This window comes from Tenrec ecaudatus, chromosome 5 (assembly GCF_050624435.1).
Source record: "Tenrec ecaudatus isolate mTenEca1 chromosome 5, mTenEca1.hap1, whole genome shotgun sequence".
In the NCBI taxonomy this organism is placed as follows: Eukaryota; Metazoa; Chordata; class Mammalia; order Afrosoricida; family Tenrecidae; genus Tenrec; species Tenrec ecaudatus.
Window position 1 is genome coordinate 37,960,984 of NC_134534.1, and position 17,282 is coordinate 37,978,265.

The 17,282-nt window shown below is 38.6% G+C and overlaps 1 protein-coding gene, 1 non-coding gene and 1 pseudogene across 2 annotated transcripts in view; 1 reads left to right on the plus strand and 2 right to left on the minus strand.

Moving 5' to 3' along the window:
• The window catches only part of RNF19A (ring finger protein 19A, RBR E3 ubiquitin protein ligase), a 38,754-nt gene that overhangs the window by 6,583 nt on the left and 14,889 nt on the right, over nucleotides 1–17,282 (plus strand). The window contains exons 2-3 of the mRNA XM_075549436.1: nucleotides 8,093–8,864; nucleotides 15,059–15,267. Coding sequence (XP_075405551.1) covers nucleotides 8,191–8,864; nucleotides 15,059–15,267 — 883 coding nt within the window. The 5' untranslated portion in view covers nucleotides 8,093–8,190. The remainder of the gene's footprint in view (nucleotides 1–8,092; nucleotides 8,865–15,058; nucleotides 15,268–17,282) is intronic.
• On the minus strand, nucleotides 3,095–3,204 carry LOC142449515 (U6 spliceosomal RNA). The gene has a single exon (XR_012784670.1). It is a non-coding gene; the product is annotated as a U6 spliceosomal RNA (small nuclear RNA).
• Nucleotides 3,370–3,697, minus strand: LOC142448691 (ubiquitin-like protein 5 pseudogene; annotated as a pseudogene).

Below are 17,282 nucleotides of genomic sequence, written 5' to 3' on the forward strand. Positions count from 1 at the left end.
TAAGAGCTATATAAGCCCCCAATAAGATGACTTTTTTTTAATTTTCATTTTTAGTGACCCTTCACTTTACTACCTACCTGTGACCACCTGCCCTGGTGATAGTGACATGTCCATAGTAAACAAAAGTCTCCATCCTTGCTTGTAAGAAGCATTCCTGTTGTATTTCTTCCTTGTCTTTATGGTTTTTAATACTTTATTCTGATTTGGGTGAGAGTTAACAGAGCAAACTGGTTTTCCATTGAACATGTCACACATTTTGTTTTGACCTTGATTGCATTTCCCACAGTGTAGCGCTACTCTTCCAGCAGACACCCGCTGTCCATCATGTCCATGTGTCCTTCTTTCCTATTCCTTTTTCTTGCCTTCTGAACTTTATCCTAGACAATCTCCCCCTTTTAATCTCATATGGCTTATTGTTCTATGGAGTGAGCATCAACTTGGTGTTATAGTTCACAAGGGGTTATCGGACTGTCTGTTATTTGACTCTGAAAGTTTAACCCATAAATGAGTTCAGTTCTAGGCTTAAAGAGTAAGTAAAGGCCACATAGTCTTAGGGTTCTATCAGTCTATTATCAATCTCAAAGCTTAGTCTTTTTATGATTTTTTTTTTAGTTTGGCCCCACATTTTCTTTAAGGTCCCTAAGCTTGCCCCCTTTTTGCCATTGATGATCTTTTTAGTTTGAGGTTACCATTTAAGTCTTTGTTGAGTTAATTTATATATATATATATATATATATATATATATATATATATATATATATGTATAGTGTGTGAAGTATGGATTTTGTTTAATTTTTCTGCAAATGAATATCCAGTTTTGTGAACACCATTTGTTATAAAGAGACACTTTTTCCCCCATTTAATGGACTACAGCTTTTGGTCAAAGATCAGCTATCCAGATCAAACCAATTATGTGCCATTAAACGGATTCCCACTCATAGTAGTCCAAAGGACAAAGTAGAATTGCTCCTTAGGGTTTCTGAGACTAAAAATTTCACAGAAAAACTGGTGGATTTGAACCACCAACCTTTTGATTAATAGTCTGATGCTTAATCTACTGTGCCACCATGGTTCTTTATCAGCTGTCCGGTAGATGGATGTATCTCTGGGTTCTCAATTCTGCTCCATGGGTTTCTGGGTCAAGCATTGGGCCAGTACCAGGCTGTTTTGACTATTGTGGCTGCATGGTAGATTTTGAGTTATATTTCTCTAAGACTGATCCATTTGCTCTTCTAGCAGTCTGATATTTTTAATATTCTTTTCTAATACTGCAATTCAAATGCATCATTTTTTGTCTTATTTTTTTCATTAGCCTCATGGTCTATAACCTTTTGACTCGTATCTCCCTGGCTTATTTAACAGCACTTCTTAGGACTAAAGTGCAACCTCTTTTGTTTCATTTGAATTCTGAGCAAAACCTATAACAATAAACTTTTGTGGTTGCCTACCTGCTACATATTTCTTACTTGGTTGCTTTAGAAAACACTCCACTTACTTCTGTCCCTTAGCAAATCAATGTATTCTTTGTGTTTGCGTTTTCATCTTATTTGGGGGGAGTTTGTTAATAGACAAGCTATTATGAATACCGCGTGTCCAAAGGAAAAGAGACACATTTTGCTTATTGTGTTTCTTACCCCAAGAGATGTTACTCTTCCTCCTGAGAATTAAGCTATAATTTGAAGAAGATTTTTAAAATAGCATCTAATAGCTTTACCAAACATCTCTTTCAGTTGTATTTACTCTGCCTCCTTGTGTGTCTATATCACAAATAAAACACACAATGATGTAGCCAAACAGAGCTCTCCCTCTCCCCCTGCCCAAAATTTTCTTTCGGAGAAAATGACAGCTGAGCTTCAGAGATTTGTAGAGGTGGCATACTACTATTTTCAATGCCTTATATTTTTCAAAAAGAAAAAAATATGGTAAGGGCATAATCAACTCAGACACTTAATTCTGCAACATGGGCTCTTCTCTTTGAAGTATTTTTAAATTATCATGAAACTTAATAAAATTCCGTTTTCAAAGATTGTATTCACTCCACAGGATTTACCAAGACATAAAAGTATACAACACGAGATAATTTAGAGGCATTTTTAAAAGAACTGACACAAAAACTATATTGTTATCCCCCAAAATCTTAAGTGGCCACTTTTAACTCCTAAGTGTGTTCTGGGTAGCAAAACTGACTATGTTTATATAAAAATTATAATATTTCAGACCTCTGAGAGACTTTAAAATTACCTGGTCTAGTCACCTTGGTTTTCGAATATGAAAGTTAGGAAGTGGCGACTTGGCTAAGATCTCAGAGAGTAGGGTATTGTTTCTCTCCTGTTGACCTATGTGTGTATATTAACTGGTCACAAAGATTTTGACAGTTAAAGATCGAATTTAAAACTTGGGCACATCTCTGTATACTGTTAATAATTGTCGCTTTTTACCTGCATTCACTGCCATTTGCCTATTGGTATATTGTTTCCCTTCTCAAAGGGGCCCTGGGATGAACTATACAAAATGTGTTAAATCTTTTTTAATTGGGAAAATGAAATGAATGATTTTCCCCCCTTCTTTAGCAGGCTACCTTTTGTAAGGATTAAGTAATGAGTACTGCATGTAATAAATATTAACTCCACAAAACACTTTGTAGTCTATCTGCCAATTAAGAATAGGCTTAAATATCAAAAACATTCATGTGGCAAGTGCATGTTTTGACTCTATTGAAGAGTTATCTCTTGGGAGGCTGTGTGGCATAAGGGAATAGTTTCTTTGGAACTTTCAGTTTTTGTTTTGGGGAGACCACAGAGACTGTCTTAGTGATAGAGCTCAAGATAGTATGCCAAATTTATATTTGAGTCTTCCTAAGCATTCACTTTCCAAAAACATGAGAAAGTTCCTACATATCAGCATTAACCCTAGCCGCTTACCTCATAAGTTGAGGTTATTACTTTTAGAGAAACTCGTTAGGTAGATTTGTAGAATATTGAAAATGTTAAGTATTTTGTAGAGAAACAAATGTATTAATAGGATGACTTCCAAACTGAAGTGCCAGCTAGAAAAGCTGTATTTTAGAGCCAACCACTGTTAACTTTTCTTTCTTTTTTTTATGGAGTGCTTCACAAATTTGCAGGTCATCCTTGCACGGAGGCCATGCTCATCTTCTCTGTATCATTCCCAATTTTTTTAGTACATGTGCTGCGGAAGGAGCACTACTTTTATTTCCAGTAGTAAGTGTGATAGTCCTTAAAGCAGTTCTTTTTTTTTTTTGAGCATCTTAATTTTTATTGTTGATTTATTATAAACAAGCATCCATACCAGTGTGGGTAGGGGGGAGCAGGGCAGGGGCAGGGCAGAGGAGGAGGAAGGAATTTTGCCTTATTGGTAATAAAGTTCCAAGTTCATCCCATCATGGGTTTCATAATCACCCAGACACACGTGGCCCTTAAAGATGGTGTACCACTTCTTAAGGACGATCTTGTTCCAAGGGGTGCCAGTTTGGGCTGCGATCAGCTTCTTGAGATCCCCGATGGTGTCATCCGTGTTGCACTTGATGCGGACCTTCTTCCCCAGACGGTCGTTGCAAACCACCTCGATCATCCTGGCTGGAGCTACACGGGTCGGGAGAAGGGAGGCGGTGGGGTCACGAGTTCAGGCATGTCCCAGACCTCGATGTCGCCAGCCTCCCAGGTCCTCAAGCCCCTCAGCCACTCTTAAAGCTGCTCTGATGCAGTAAATGGTTTAGAACGTTGGACTCCTCTACAGTCGTCATAGCTAACATTTGACGCGCCCTGGCTGCACAATGTGGGGGGGGGGTGGGACTATCCACTCCCATACAGAAACCATAAGAAGCGCTTTTCCTCGGCCTGTGGGATCGTGATGAGTTAGGCTGAACTCCATGGCAGTGGATTTGGGACGGCACAATGGTTCCGTGCTTAGCTAACTGAAAGGCCAGCACTTCAAACCCACCAGTCCCTCTACTGGAAAACAAGACCTGGAGATTGCCCATCAAGATGATAGTCTAGGAAATCCTGTTTGGCAGTTCTTGTCACATAGAGCCACTGTGAGTAAGAATGAACCCTAGTGCCCACAGCAACACAGCGTCTCTATTAGATGATGAATGTGTGTCAAACTGTTCTGAATATTATGTATCTTATTACTTTTGTAGTTTTCAGTCCTGTGGACTGTTAGGGAGGGTGGAGGAGGTAGGGGTAAAAGTGGAGCTGATACCAAGGGCTCAAGTAGAAAATGTTTTGGAAATGATAATGGCAACATAAAGACAAATGTGCTTGATGCAATTAGTGTATGGATTGTTACAAGAGCTGTAAGAGCCCCCAATAAAATAAATAAAAATTTAACCTTAAAAAAATCCCGTGGACTGTAAATACTACTATTTCTGTTTGGCAGTTGAAGACATAAAGTCTTACTGATTCCCATGATGCCACACAACTAATACTTGTCAGAAGCTTCCCTTGAACCCAAGACTCTCATCCTTTTTCCTCAGTAAAAGGGTGCTACTTCATATTTAGATAGCCTTTTAAAATCCACTGTCTCCCTCAAACTACTCTAGATGTTATTTACCTCATTTCATCTACCAACTTTAAGATGATTAGGATAAGTAATAATTGTGTCTGAAACGGATAACTCCAAAATCTCACAACAGAATAAATGAAAGTTTCTTTCTCATTCACTTAGAGACCATGGATCACACAGGTACCCAAATTCGTTCCTCAGGCTTATGGTGATGTCTCGTAGGGCCTGATTGCCACTGTAGCCATTACTTCAGTAATCCCCTGAATGGAGAAAGACGAGAGGTTGAATGCTCTTAGGCGATTACACTTGAGGGGCTAGTCCTGAAAGTGGCATACTTTATTGTACCCACCGGCCGAAATTTTCACTGTGTTCATGCTGTTAAAGGCTAAAGTGTCACAGCGAGGTCTCCCGCGCCCTTCACCTGACTTTGGTATAGAGATGAGTGATGCAGTTAGTTGCCTCTGAGTCCACTCTACTCAAGGCAGCCCGATGAACAGCAGACCACATGATGCCCAGACCCGTGCCATCTTCAGGTTGTTAAGCTCAGGTGTTACAGAGATAAGAGAGACTTCCTACATTTTTTCATCTGTTAGCTTATCTTGAAAACTGCTGAGTCCATTTTCACCAAGTTAGGGGAAATCTTGACAAGATAAGACTTTGTTAACCTTTCCTTGCACATTCTTTCAGGAATTAAGTATTCATATGCAAGCCTGTGTTGTTTCATACTGTTCATACTAGTTTGCAGTTATTGCTGTTCCCTCAGCATGATATCCTCGAGATCGTTCCATATCATGACACAAATCACAGTCCATCTTTTTTCACTAGCTCCCTGTTAGACATGTAAGTTACTTCTCAGTTTTGTGATTTTTGTTTTTAGGTTTTTGTATTTTGTTTTGTATTTGCTTTTATTAGCTATGCTGTAGAAAATAGCTATGCATGATATGTCTATACTTTACTCCTATATCTGCTGAAAGATAAATTCTTAGCTGTTATCTGATTTCTTGAGTCAAAGAAAATTTTGAAGTTTAGTAAGACAATGCCACATCGCTTCCTTAGAATTATACTAATTGTGCTGCTCCCAGCCGTATGCTTACCAGAATGCTTCTTTACAACACACATATCTTAGTACAGAATATTTATTTTTGTCAGAAATCTGATACGCACAAAGATGGTATCTAAAATATGAATTTTAATGTCTGATTATTGTTGAACATTGCTACTATCTTACTAATTTTTATAATTTTCTCTGCATTTTTGTGTCTGTTCCTTTTTATATTATTATTATGATGAGGCGTTGTGCCCAGTCCTGCGCCAGCCTCACGATTGTTCTTATGCATAAGCCTATAAAGTCCTTGCTACTCTCAAAAAATGAGCAGTTACATTGTTGTGATGGAAAAAAAATTGCTCAGCACAACTCTTACCAACACAATTTTCAATGTTCTACAATTTTATAATAAGTCCCTGTGTCTTTTAAGAAACTTTATCAAGTTGACCTCTCTGGAGTCCCCCCAGTCACCACTGCCTTCTGCACTTTGAATTTTTGATTTGAGATGGCCCAGCAGCATATTTTGATTGGACTTTTTAAAAAACCATATAGGAAGATTAAATTTTGAGCATTCAAACTTTTGGGATTTTTTCTTTGGAATTCACATGTTCCAGGTTGTTCCTGTTGTCCTTGTATAAGGATTAATAGCATCCCCATTAACTCTTATAAGGATATCATTTGGGTAATAAATTGTATGTATGACTATTGAACTTGTAGACATGTATATTTTGAAGAAAACTCTAGGAAATACTGATTAAGTATCTGGTTTAATATTTTAAGTGATAAATTCTGAAAATAAGTCCAAGATAGATTTCTTGAATAATTCTATTCTGGTAACATAATTGAACTCTGCAGAATAGAATGCATTTAAGAAGTAAAAGGGAAAAAAAAGAAGTAAAAGAAAGTGAAAGTATGCTGATACTTTTTAATGAAATCTACCTTTACACACTTTTTCTTTTAAATAAGGGAAAATTTTGCAAATAACAGGAAACCAAGCACTGAAGAATTTGACTAAAGGTTGCCTGAGTGAACTGTTTTCTAGATTTTGTCTGGGAAACTACGAATATCAATTCCGAGAGCAATTTTTAAAAACCTTTTACTGTGATGTAGCATTCATCCAGTAAAGCACATGAGCCTTGAGCTTTAGATCTATCAGCCTGACCATACCTCTCAACCACTATCAATAGTCCTCTTGTGCCCCCTCCCCCCTGGCTTTTGGTATCATAAATTAGCTCTTTTGAATTTTATATAAATGGGATCATATAGTATGTACTCTTAGATGCAATTAACCCTTCTTTTGTGTGTGACAATATCTTCTTCTTTTCATTGCTTTATCTTTAATACTGAAGTTTGAAGATGCCTCCGGTTTTCCATTCTGCTGCTGATGGAATGCTCATTCCCCATATGTTGGCCAGTGTAGCTAATGCTGCTATAAATGTGCTACGTATGGCTTTTCATGGAGGTGTCCATGCAGTTCTTTTTAGTACTCATTTCTAGTAGTAAACTTGCTGAGAATAAGATAACTGTGCAAATTTGGAAATATGGTCAAACTGGTTTCCAAATTAATTGTACCATACTTAACACTAGCAGTGTAAGAGAGTTCTGATTTTCGTGTAACAGTACTTGAAAATATCCACCTTTAATTGTAACTATCCTACCGCATGGGTCAGGGATCCATCAGTGCCGTTTTCATGCGTATTTCTCTGATGACTAATGATGTTGAACACTTCATGTCTTTTTGTAAAATGTCTGTTCAAGTCTTTCATCTGTTTTTCTGCAGGCGTTCTCTTCGGATTTGCCTGTGTTCTTTACGTATTCCAGATACTGGTCGTGTATTCTTTTTATGTGGCAGATGTCTTCTCCTTGATACCGTTTCTTGATCGTTTTATTTTCTGATTTATCAATCTTTTGAGTTTAATGGTTAGTGCTTTTGTTAATTCTGTTGAAGAAACCTTTGAAATATTCTCTTCCCTTGTCTTCTGGAAGCTTTATGATTCATTGTAGACATTTAGATCTGTGAAACATCTGGAATTTATTTTTGTGTACAGGGTGAGCTATAGGTCAAGATCTTTTTCTTTTCTCAGATGGTGTGTGTGTGTGTGTGTGTGTGTGTGTGTGTGTGTCTGTGTGTCTGACTGTAGCTTTACAGTCAGTCTTTCTATCTGGCAGTGTACGACACTTTCTCTAGCCCCTTCTTCCTCAAGACGTGGGCCGTTCTTAACCTTTTGTGTATGCATGTACATTGACGATTAGCTTTTCCACTTTTAAAAAAAAAAGGTAATGAGGAATAATTGCAGTCAGAGAGGTAATGATTAGATATTTTGTGAAAGATTTTAATTAATTGATTGGATTAAAACAACCATGTCCTAGTTGGTTATTTTTGTATTGGTTTAACAACAAAAAGAACTTATCATGAAAGAACCTTCTTGTTTGGAATTTCATAGTGAGTTTGTAAGTTTATAAAGTATGCAGACTAAGAAAACAATGACACGGTCTTGATATGTTTGTTTGTTTGCTTTTCAGGTCATCTATGATAGCAAGCTCCTGGAGTAAGTTGGACTTTCTCAAGAATTCCCTGAAGAAACCAAATAATGATTTTCTTACATCATGACTTAATCTGAATGCAAGAGCAAGAAATAAGTTTTGTCTTTAAATATAATGAAGGGTTGTGTGTAAACACTGACCCTGACTTAATTCTAATGAGCATTTTAGACATGAGTTTACATCGGCAAATGGGTTCAGATCGAGACCTTCAGTCTTCTGCTTCATCTGTGAGCTTGCCTTCCGTCAAAAAGGCACCCAAGAAAAGAAGGATTTCAATAGGCTCTCTGTTCCGGAGAAAAAAGGATAGTAAACGGAAATCAAGGGAGCTCAATGGCGGGGTGGATGGAATTGCGAGTATTGAAAGTATACATTCTGAAATGTGTACTGATAAGAACTCCATTTTCTCTACAAATACCTCCTCTGACAATGGATTAACTTCCATCAGCAAACAAGTTGGAGACTTTATAGAGTGCCCTTTGTGCCTGCTGCGGCATTCTAAAGACAGGTTTCCTGAGATCATGACTTGCCATCACCGATCTTGTGTGGATTGCTTGCGACAATATCTACGGATAGAAATCTCCGAAAGCAGAGTTAATATCAGTTGCCCAGAATGTACTGAGCGGTTTAATCCCCACGATATTCGCTTGATTTTAAGTGATGATGTCTTAATGGAGAAATATGAAGAATTTATGCTTAGACGGTGGCTTGTGGCAGATCCAGATTGTAGGTGGTGTCCGGCACCAGACTGTGGGTAAGAGAATTTACTGACTATTGTTGAAAAGAAAAATCGGGAAGGTCAAGGGGAAGGTGAGGGAGAACGGGGGAACTGATCACAGTGATCTCCATATAACCTCCTCTCTGGGGGACGGAAGACAGAAAAGTGGGTGAAAGGAGACATCGGTCAGTGTAAGACATGGAAAAAAACAATAATTTATAAATTATCAAGGGTTCGTGAGGGAAGGGGCAGGGAATGAGCAGGGAAGGGCTCAAATAGAAAGCAAATGTTTTGAGGATGATGGGAACAAATGTGCTTGACACGATGTATATATGGATTGTGGTAAGAGTTGTACGAGCCCCCAATAAAACGATTTATTAAAAAAAAGAAAGAAAAGAAAAATCAGTGTGCCAGAGATTTCATTTTTTAAGTAGACAAACATGCTGAGCTCATGCCATGCGTCAGGTACAGTGTTAGTTATAGGCAGGAAACCTGTCTTACTTACTTTTATATTTCTTGCATTAGATTTATTTAAGAGCTTTTTGAGAGAAAAGGATAAGATGGTAGAGTCCAGGATCTGGTTTATAAATTCTTTTGTATGAATGACATCATTTCTCAAATATTTTGAAAATTTCAGAAACTCATTTGGGCCCTCTTTGCTTCCCCCCTTTTCCCTCCCTCTCTGAGGTTTTTGTGATAAAAATTGGCTTCATATTCTAAATATTTGAAGATTATACCTTAAATGTTAACTAAAGTATAAAACATATAACAGTAAAGACATTTATCTTTAAAAGATTCTATTGTTATGAAAACAACTACTTGATTGTTATGCAAGTTTAACCAAGAAATTGTACTTAGTTACATTAACCATAAATTAATTTGGGGCTTTAGGTGCTTGTGTAACCTACAAAGAACCGAAAACATGTCAGGTGGCTTTTATCAATGTCTTTTCATTAGTGGGTGACTTATTCTGACTATCTAGATGTGTTAGTCTGGTTTGACTAGAGAAACAAATTCATGGACACTCTCGTGTATATAAGAAAGAGTTTTATGTACAAGAGCAATTGGATATTGAGAAAACATTCCAGTCCAGATCAAGTCCATAAGTCCGATATTGGCCCATATGGCCCGATACCAATCAATAAAGTCCACTTCAGACTCACAAAACACATGCAATAATGCCAAATGCAGGAAGATCACAAACCAGTGGGTTGGAAATCTTGTGGATCCATTGGTGTTGCAAGCATCTCAGCGCAGACAGGGATCTCCATGTGGCTTCTCCAGCTCAGGGCACTAGCATAGTATTTCCATGTGCCTTGTCGGTAGAGTGTCTCCCAGGGAGTGAGCAGAGAGAGAAAATACAGGAATTCCCAGAACCCTCGGGTAGGCCATGCCCACACAGAGGCCTGCCTCATTGGCTGTACAATGATTGACAGATGAAACTCCACCCCTTTACTCGTAATCCTCTCAAATTGATAGCAGATTATATAACTACCACATTAGATTAAGATTATATTTTATGTACTCAATGGACTTAAAAGTTTGTGATTGTGTTACATAGAATCGTCACCCAGTGACAGAAAATATCTATGTATACTTTGAAAACAGAATACTGCCTGAGCCCTCATGTAAAGGTTACAGGTACAGTTTTACTTAGCATGAATGTGTGGACTTGATTGTGAATCACTACTGTGGTGTCCATTGTTGATGTTTGTAACAATAATTGTTAACATATGACAAGTTAGTAAAATAGGTCTTAAATGTCTCTTTGATTAAGTTGCAAGTGCTTAAACATTCACTTCTAGAGAGTTGGCTACATGCTTTCCAGTATAGGAAATATACTTCCCACTGGTTACCAAGGACTGGAGATTCAATAGTGACCAAAAGACAAAGTGTCCCACCCTCTTGCAACTTGTTACATACAACCTTTGGGTCCATAGAGGGTCAGTTTAAAATTTGAATGACTTATTGCACGGAGAATGTTGTTAAATGTGGCACTCACAGAAATGCCTAGTTTCGGTATAGGACCATAGAGAGGTAGGTGGTATTTAACCCTTGTCGTTGTTCAACACACTCCCCCAGAAATGTCTAGGTATGGAATTAAGAATTTTTTCTTTTTGCATATGCTATTTATCACTTGTCAATATGACATTAATTTTATGTAAACCTACTCCCTTAGAGTAGATAAAAGTACTATGTGACCTGGTTTCTGTTTTTGTTTGAGAAATCTCAGAGTTCCTGACGTAATATTCTGAGGACCAGGGCAGATTAGGATTGTTTATAGGACAACATTCCATAACATAAAAGAAAGAAAGAGAGTGGAGCGAACGAATGGAAGAGCCCAGGAGGTCAAAGCTGAGTGCTCTGATTGAATCTTGAGGCTAGCTTGCCTGGCTCAGAAGAAAGGTCTGCCCTTCACTGGAGTGTGGGGCATGGATGAGGGGGTGCATATGCTGCCTTTGATAAAAGACTTCTGATTACCTTCTGCATCTGAGGCCTACTTTTTACTTTGGGTGAAAGGTGAAAAGTTGGAGTTTTAGCTTCTCTCCTAGCCTGGTTCACTTGCCTAAGGCTGCCCACTCTCATCTCATGTGGGTGCTGCTGACTTGCCTGGGCGCTTTGGATATAGGAGTACTGAAACATGTATTATAATAGAATGTAAATATTTAATATCAATGGAGAGGGAGGTATTGAGGTTTCGGGGTTTTTTTCTTCTGCCTCTATAAATTGTGACTAACTTCACAGAAATGTTGATTTGGGCATTGTCCTCTAGATTCAGAGATTTCTCCCATCCTCCTCCCTACTTTTTCCTTGATGCCTCCAAGACAATGTAGGGCAGAGAGAGAGAGAGATCTAGCAGAAAGTACCTTTTCCTTTGCAAAGAAATTAGTATCTTAAACAAGACTATTTTAGTTTATTCTTGAATTATAACCTGTAGGATTTAATATCTTAATGGCAGGGGCTGCAGGTGCCATCTTGATAATTGCTGGTACTTTTGAGAACATCATCATGGATGTCTGTTCTTGGTTTATTGTTGTTCAGTGTGCTGTCAACTCCGTTCCACTTCACAGTCACCCTGTCTGACCAGTAGAGCCACCCCATAGCGTCTCCTAGGCTGTAATCATTGTGAACGCAGCTCCCCTGGTCTTCTCTCCTGATGCTGACCTTTAGACTAGCAGCCAAGTGCTAAACCACTCATTCGCCACCAGGGTCTGGTATACCTGTGACACCTCCAACTCATTGCTGCTCAGTTGACTCTATGGGGGCAAGCAGAACTGTCCCATAGGGTTTCCAAAGTTGTAATCTGTGTAAAAGCACATTGCCACATCTTTCTCCCACAGAGCACCTGGTGGATTTGAACTACTGACCTTTGGATTAGCAGCCGAGCATTTAGCCACAGCACCACAGGACTCCTCGTGCCTTTGGCAGATCTTGGGGATTAGAGGATTGGTCGATCAGAAAGAAAATGGAGTTGAAAATGTACATTTTTAGAGTAAACCACTTAGGAACAACAGGTCTTAAAATGAAAAAACTCCCTAACTAATAAAATCTTACATAATTGTATAGAGTATCTTGAAATTGAATGAAGTCTTAGTTAAAGTTATACCTTAGATTTTTGTGTGAGCAAAAGAGTTCTGAAAACTCCCCTAACATTTTGAGGCAAAGAAAAAATATTTGCTAGCCTAAAACACCCTCTTATACATAGATTAACACTTGTAGGTTGCTGTTGTAAAAGAGATCTAGAATATGCTTTAAAATTTTAAAATAATTATAGAGTTCATACAGTTGTAAGAAAATAATACAGAGAGATACAATTTGCCCCAATGATACATTTCGCAGTGCTGAAGTGCAGTATCACACCCAAGCTATTGACATTAATTCCATCTCCCTATCTTACCGAAACGTTTCTAGTTTTCCTTGTAGATTTGCCCTGTGTCTAAGGGCCTAAGGGGTCCATCAAGAGCTTCTCATGTTGCCCTTTCATAACCACATCCTCCTGCCCCTTCCCTGCTTACTTTCCTCTGGAAACCAGCTGTTTTTCATGTCTACAGTTTTATATAAATGCGATCATACAGCTTTAACATTGTGAAAATGGCCTTTTCCTGTAAATGAATTCCCTGTCAATGAATCCAAGTTGTGTGTCATTTGTCCCTTTTATTGCTGAGCAGTATTCCGTGATATGTACGTGTCATAGTTTGTTTAACCATACACCTGTTGAAGGACATCAAACTGTGTGCAGTTTTTGTTCAAAGCTGCTATGAACATTCATGAACAGGTTTCTGTATAACATGAGTTTTCATTTCTCTGGGATAAAGGCTCAAGAATGCCCAGAACTTATTTTAGCTGCCAAAAAATTACCTCAGCCAATAGTTACTAGGGAGAGTCATGAATCTAGTCCTTCTTTTAACAGAAAGGAAAATCCTGTTGACAGTCGCTGGTACAAGATTGACCCCAAAGACAATTTTCATGATGCCTCTTAGAAAGAAATGAAAGAGTTGATGCTTTTGTTGTTGTTAGGTGCCAGTGATTCCATTCCAACGCAAGCAGCGACCCTGTGCACAACAGAATGACACACTGCCCAGTCCTGTGCCGTCAGCACACTTGCTTCTATGCTTGAGCTCATTTGTCAGTCCATCTTACTGAAGGCTTTCCTTTCTTTAACGTCCCCTCCGCTTTCCCAAGAAGGATGCCCTTCTCCAGGAATTGTTCCCTTCTGATAACTTGCATGTCTCACCATCTTTGCCTCCAAGGAGCATTCGGGCTCTCGTTCTTCCAAAAGAGATTTTGGCAGTCCATGATACTTTCAATATTCTTTGCCAACACCATAGTTCACATGCATCGATTTTTCTTCAGTCTTCCATATTCAGTGTCCTAACTTTTGTAACAACCTTGCTTTACAATATTGTCTGTCAGTTTGTCCTACTGTGGTGACTTGTACATTGCTGTGATGCTTGAAGCTATGTTACTGGCATTTCAAATGCCAGGAGGGTCATCCAAAGTGATCAGGTTTCAGCAGAGCTTCCACACCGGAAACAGACTAAGAAGAAAGATTGTGAATTGGGTCAATATGTCACTGACAGGTGTAGCTGGACTATAATCCCAAATCCATTACAATCAAGTCAGCCCTACCTAGTGATTGCATATAGGGCTTCCAATATGAAATCTTTTCAGACACACAAAGCTTCATCTCTTTGATTTTCCACAGTGGCATTTTACTATATTTTTGGATATCTTTTGTGATGGGTTCCAATACGTGAAATTATTGGGAGCATTTTATTATATATTACTAAATAGTTGTCAAATATACCAGTATATACACAGGAGCTTCAGAAAGTTCATGGAAAAGTAGAATTAGACACCAACTCTCATGTTGCCCAAAATATCAAAACCAAAGTCAATGCCATCGAGTTGATACTGACTCACAATGACCCTATTGGACCAGAAGAAATGTTATGTGGGTTTCTGAGACTGTAATTCTTTATGGGAGTAGAAAGCCTCATCTTCCTCACACAGAGCAGCTGGTGGATTCAAACTGCTGACCTTGCAGTTACCCAGTACAGTTAGTATTAGTAACACACTAGGCCACCAGAGCACCTCAGGTTGCCAGAAGTGTTCAAATTCAGTGTTATTTCTAGCCCAAATTCAAGTGTTATTTTTTTCTTTTGTAAGTAAGTTAAAATGAAAAGTTGACCAAAATGAGCCTTAGCCTTTTGTATGACTTTATTTGTAAACTATTCATCTTTCTCCCCATTCTATATTGGTAAGATAATATTAGGGTTCTTAAGACTACAACCCCTCCTCACTTATCAACATGGTTAGGCTCCAAAGCCCAAGTTACTATGTAAAAGTCAGCATTATATGAAAATGGACGATGACTATATCGGATCATAATTGCCAAACCACTGAGAATCATGGCCCAGCCAAGATGATACATAATCTGGATCATCACAGCCAGTGTTACCTCTTGCCACACCTCAGCATTCATGACTGCCAGATATATGTTGTTAATGTGCAAACTAATTGAATGAAAGATTTTTTTTGTTGTATTAAATGCAACTTGCTGGATAACAAGATAGTCAACTGCGCAATAAGTATATTTCAAAAGGTTTAGGAATAACAGTTTTAAATGTGTTCTAGGAATAACCTTTTAGTTTGATGATTCATTTTTTAGTTAATGATTATTCTTACTTTATACTACATTTTAACTCGTTTTTTCTTGATCTTTCAAGCTACGCTGTGATAGCCTTTGGCTGTGCCAGCTGTCCAAAATTAACTTGTGGGCGAGAAGGCTGTGGAACCGAGTTTTGCTACCACTGCAAACAGATTTGGCATCCTAACCAGACCTGCGATGCTGCCCGGCAAGAGAGAGCCCAGAGTTTACGTTTGAGAACTATCCGTTCTTCTTCCATTAGTTACAGCCAGGAATCTGGAGCCGCAGGTATGTGTGTCTCCCTTTCACGGAGAACATAACTGACACAGCACACTCATTGTCTTCACTGAGCATATGTCTGGGTGCACATGTGAATGCACACGCTGTTCAAATGCTGCTGTCACCTAGCCTGCCTTCCAGTCTTCAGAAACGTCTTATAGTAATTTGTGCCCCAAAAGCACTCGGTCTTTTCCCGTAGAACTAAAAAGGATTTGTGATTGGAAAACACAAGTGTTGAGAAAGAAAGAAGAAAAGTAGTGGCATGAGGATTCATAAAGCTCGAAGCCACAAATGGTGTGGACTGCTTTGCAAAAGTGCCAGCATATGTCTTCAACAGAATACTAGTTTTGAAATGTCACCTGTAGATTATTTTAATTGTACAAAATATGACAAAATCACAGACTTAAAGCACTATTTATTCTTAGAATGCTTTCTTTTCATGTTTTGTGAAATGCGTTCTCACTCGCTGAAGTCTCATCCAGTCCCAAGATCAAGTTTACAATATTTCAAATAGTATAGAAGGCACCAAGAACTTTCAGGTGTGAATTTAAAAGTTCTATGGGAGGCTAAACATTAAGAATCTAAACATCTCATCCTAGGAAAATTGAAAAACTTCCCTCTGAATGTGAAAGATAAACTTTGCAAAACACACAAAATTACTAAGAAGATAAATTCCTACCTGCAACATATTGAAATAGTATTTTGTTATGCTAAAAAAAATCTTATTAAAACAACATGGAAAATTCAACACTCAGTATTTTATATAATGTACATGAATTTTTTTGCTTGTTTGTGACTGGCTTATTTCTTTTTCTCTCTTGAAGATTTGAATGAAATCCAAATAGTAGTCCTAGTTTGTAGATCCCTGTCCTGAAGCACCTCAGCCCCCTCCCAGAGGAGTCAGCAGGAACCCCTGGGACACAGACACTTAGACAGGCATCCTCCCTCTCTCAGGCATCAAGGATGGGTGTTTCTTAGCCACAGAGCACCTAGATAGCTAGTGGGCAGCAGAGGGAATTCTTCCACTAGATTGCCCGGATTCAAATCCCAGTTCTCCACTTACTCTTTGGGAGACTCTTAAGTTACATGACATGTCTGTGAAATAAGATATTAATTGTTCTTTATTCCATAGGGTTAAAATATTTCCTGACTCATAGTAAGGGTTCTCTCGGACAGGGCAGAGAAATTAGTCTCCTGATAGAAATTTTAGTATATCTGGGTCTTCATTTTGTTAAATCACAAGTGTCAGGCTTTTGCTATTCTGAAATACCATGATTTTGAGCAACCATCTAAGATATATCTATTGATTTCTGAGCAGAGAGCAAAGAATTTGGAGCAAAGGATAATGAAGGAAACCAACATCTCAAAAGAAGCTACCGTATATAGTTGTGTATAAGCCGAGTTTTTCAGCACATTTTTAATGCAGTTTTTGTGGTAAAATTAGGTGCCTTGGTTAATATGCAGATCACTTATACTCAAGTATATGCAGTAGTCTACAGGATTAATAATAGCCCACACAAGCTAGGACTGCTTCCGTCCTGAGACCAGAACTAGATGGTACGTAACTATCACTACTGACTGTTCTGACCAAATAGCCAGTAGAAGGAAGGAAGGTCCAAGAGAGGATGAGAGAAAAATACAGCTTCCTAAAAAAGACCAGACCTTCTAGACTGTTAGAAATTAGAGGAACCCTCAAGACCAGGTGTCCTCAAACTACGGCCCAGGGGCCACATGCGGCCCGCTAAGGACATTTTTCCGGGCCGCCGGGTGTTTTTGCCCCGTTCGCTTTTTACTTCAAAATAAGATATGTGTAGTGTGCGTAGGAATTTGTTCATAGTTTGTTTTTTTTTTAACTATAGTCAGGCCCTCCAATGGGTCTGAGGGACGGTGAACTGGCCCCTGTTTAAAAAGTTTGAGGACCCCTGCTGAAGACTATTGCCTTTAGATACTCTTTGAACTTGGCACTGAAGCTTCTCCTAGGGAATATTAGTATAGAAGGCACCAACTAATAAATAGATTGCTTG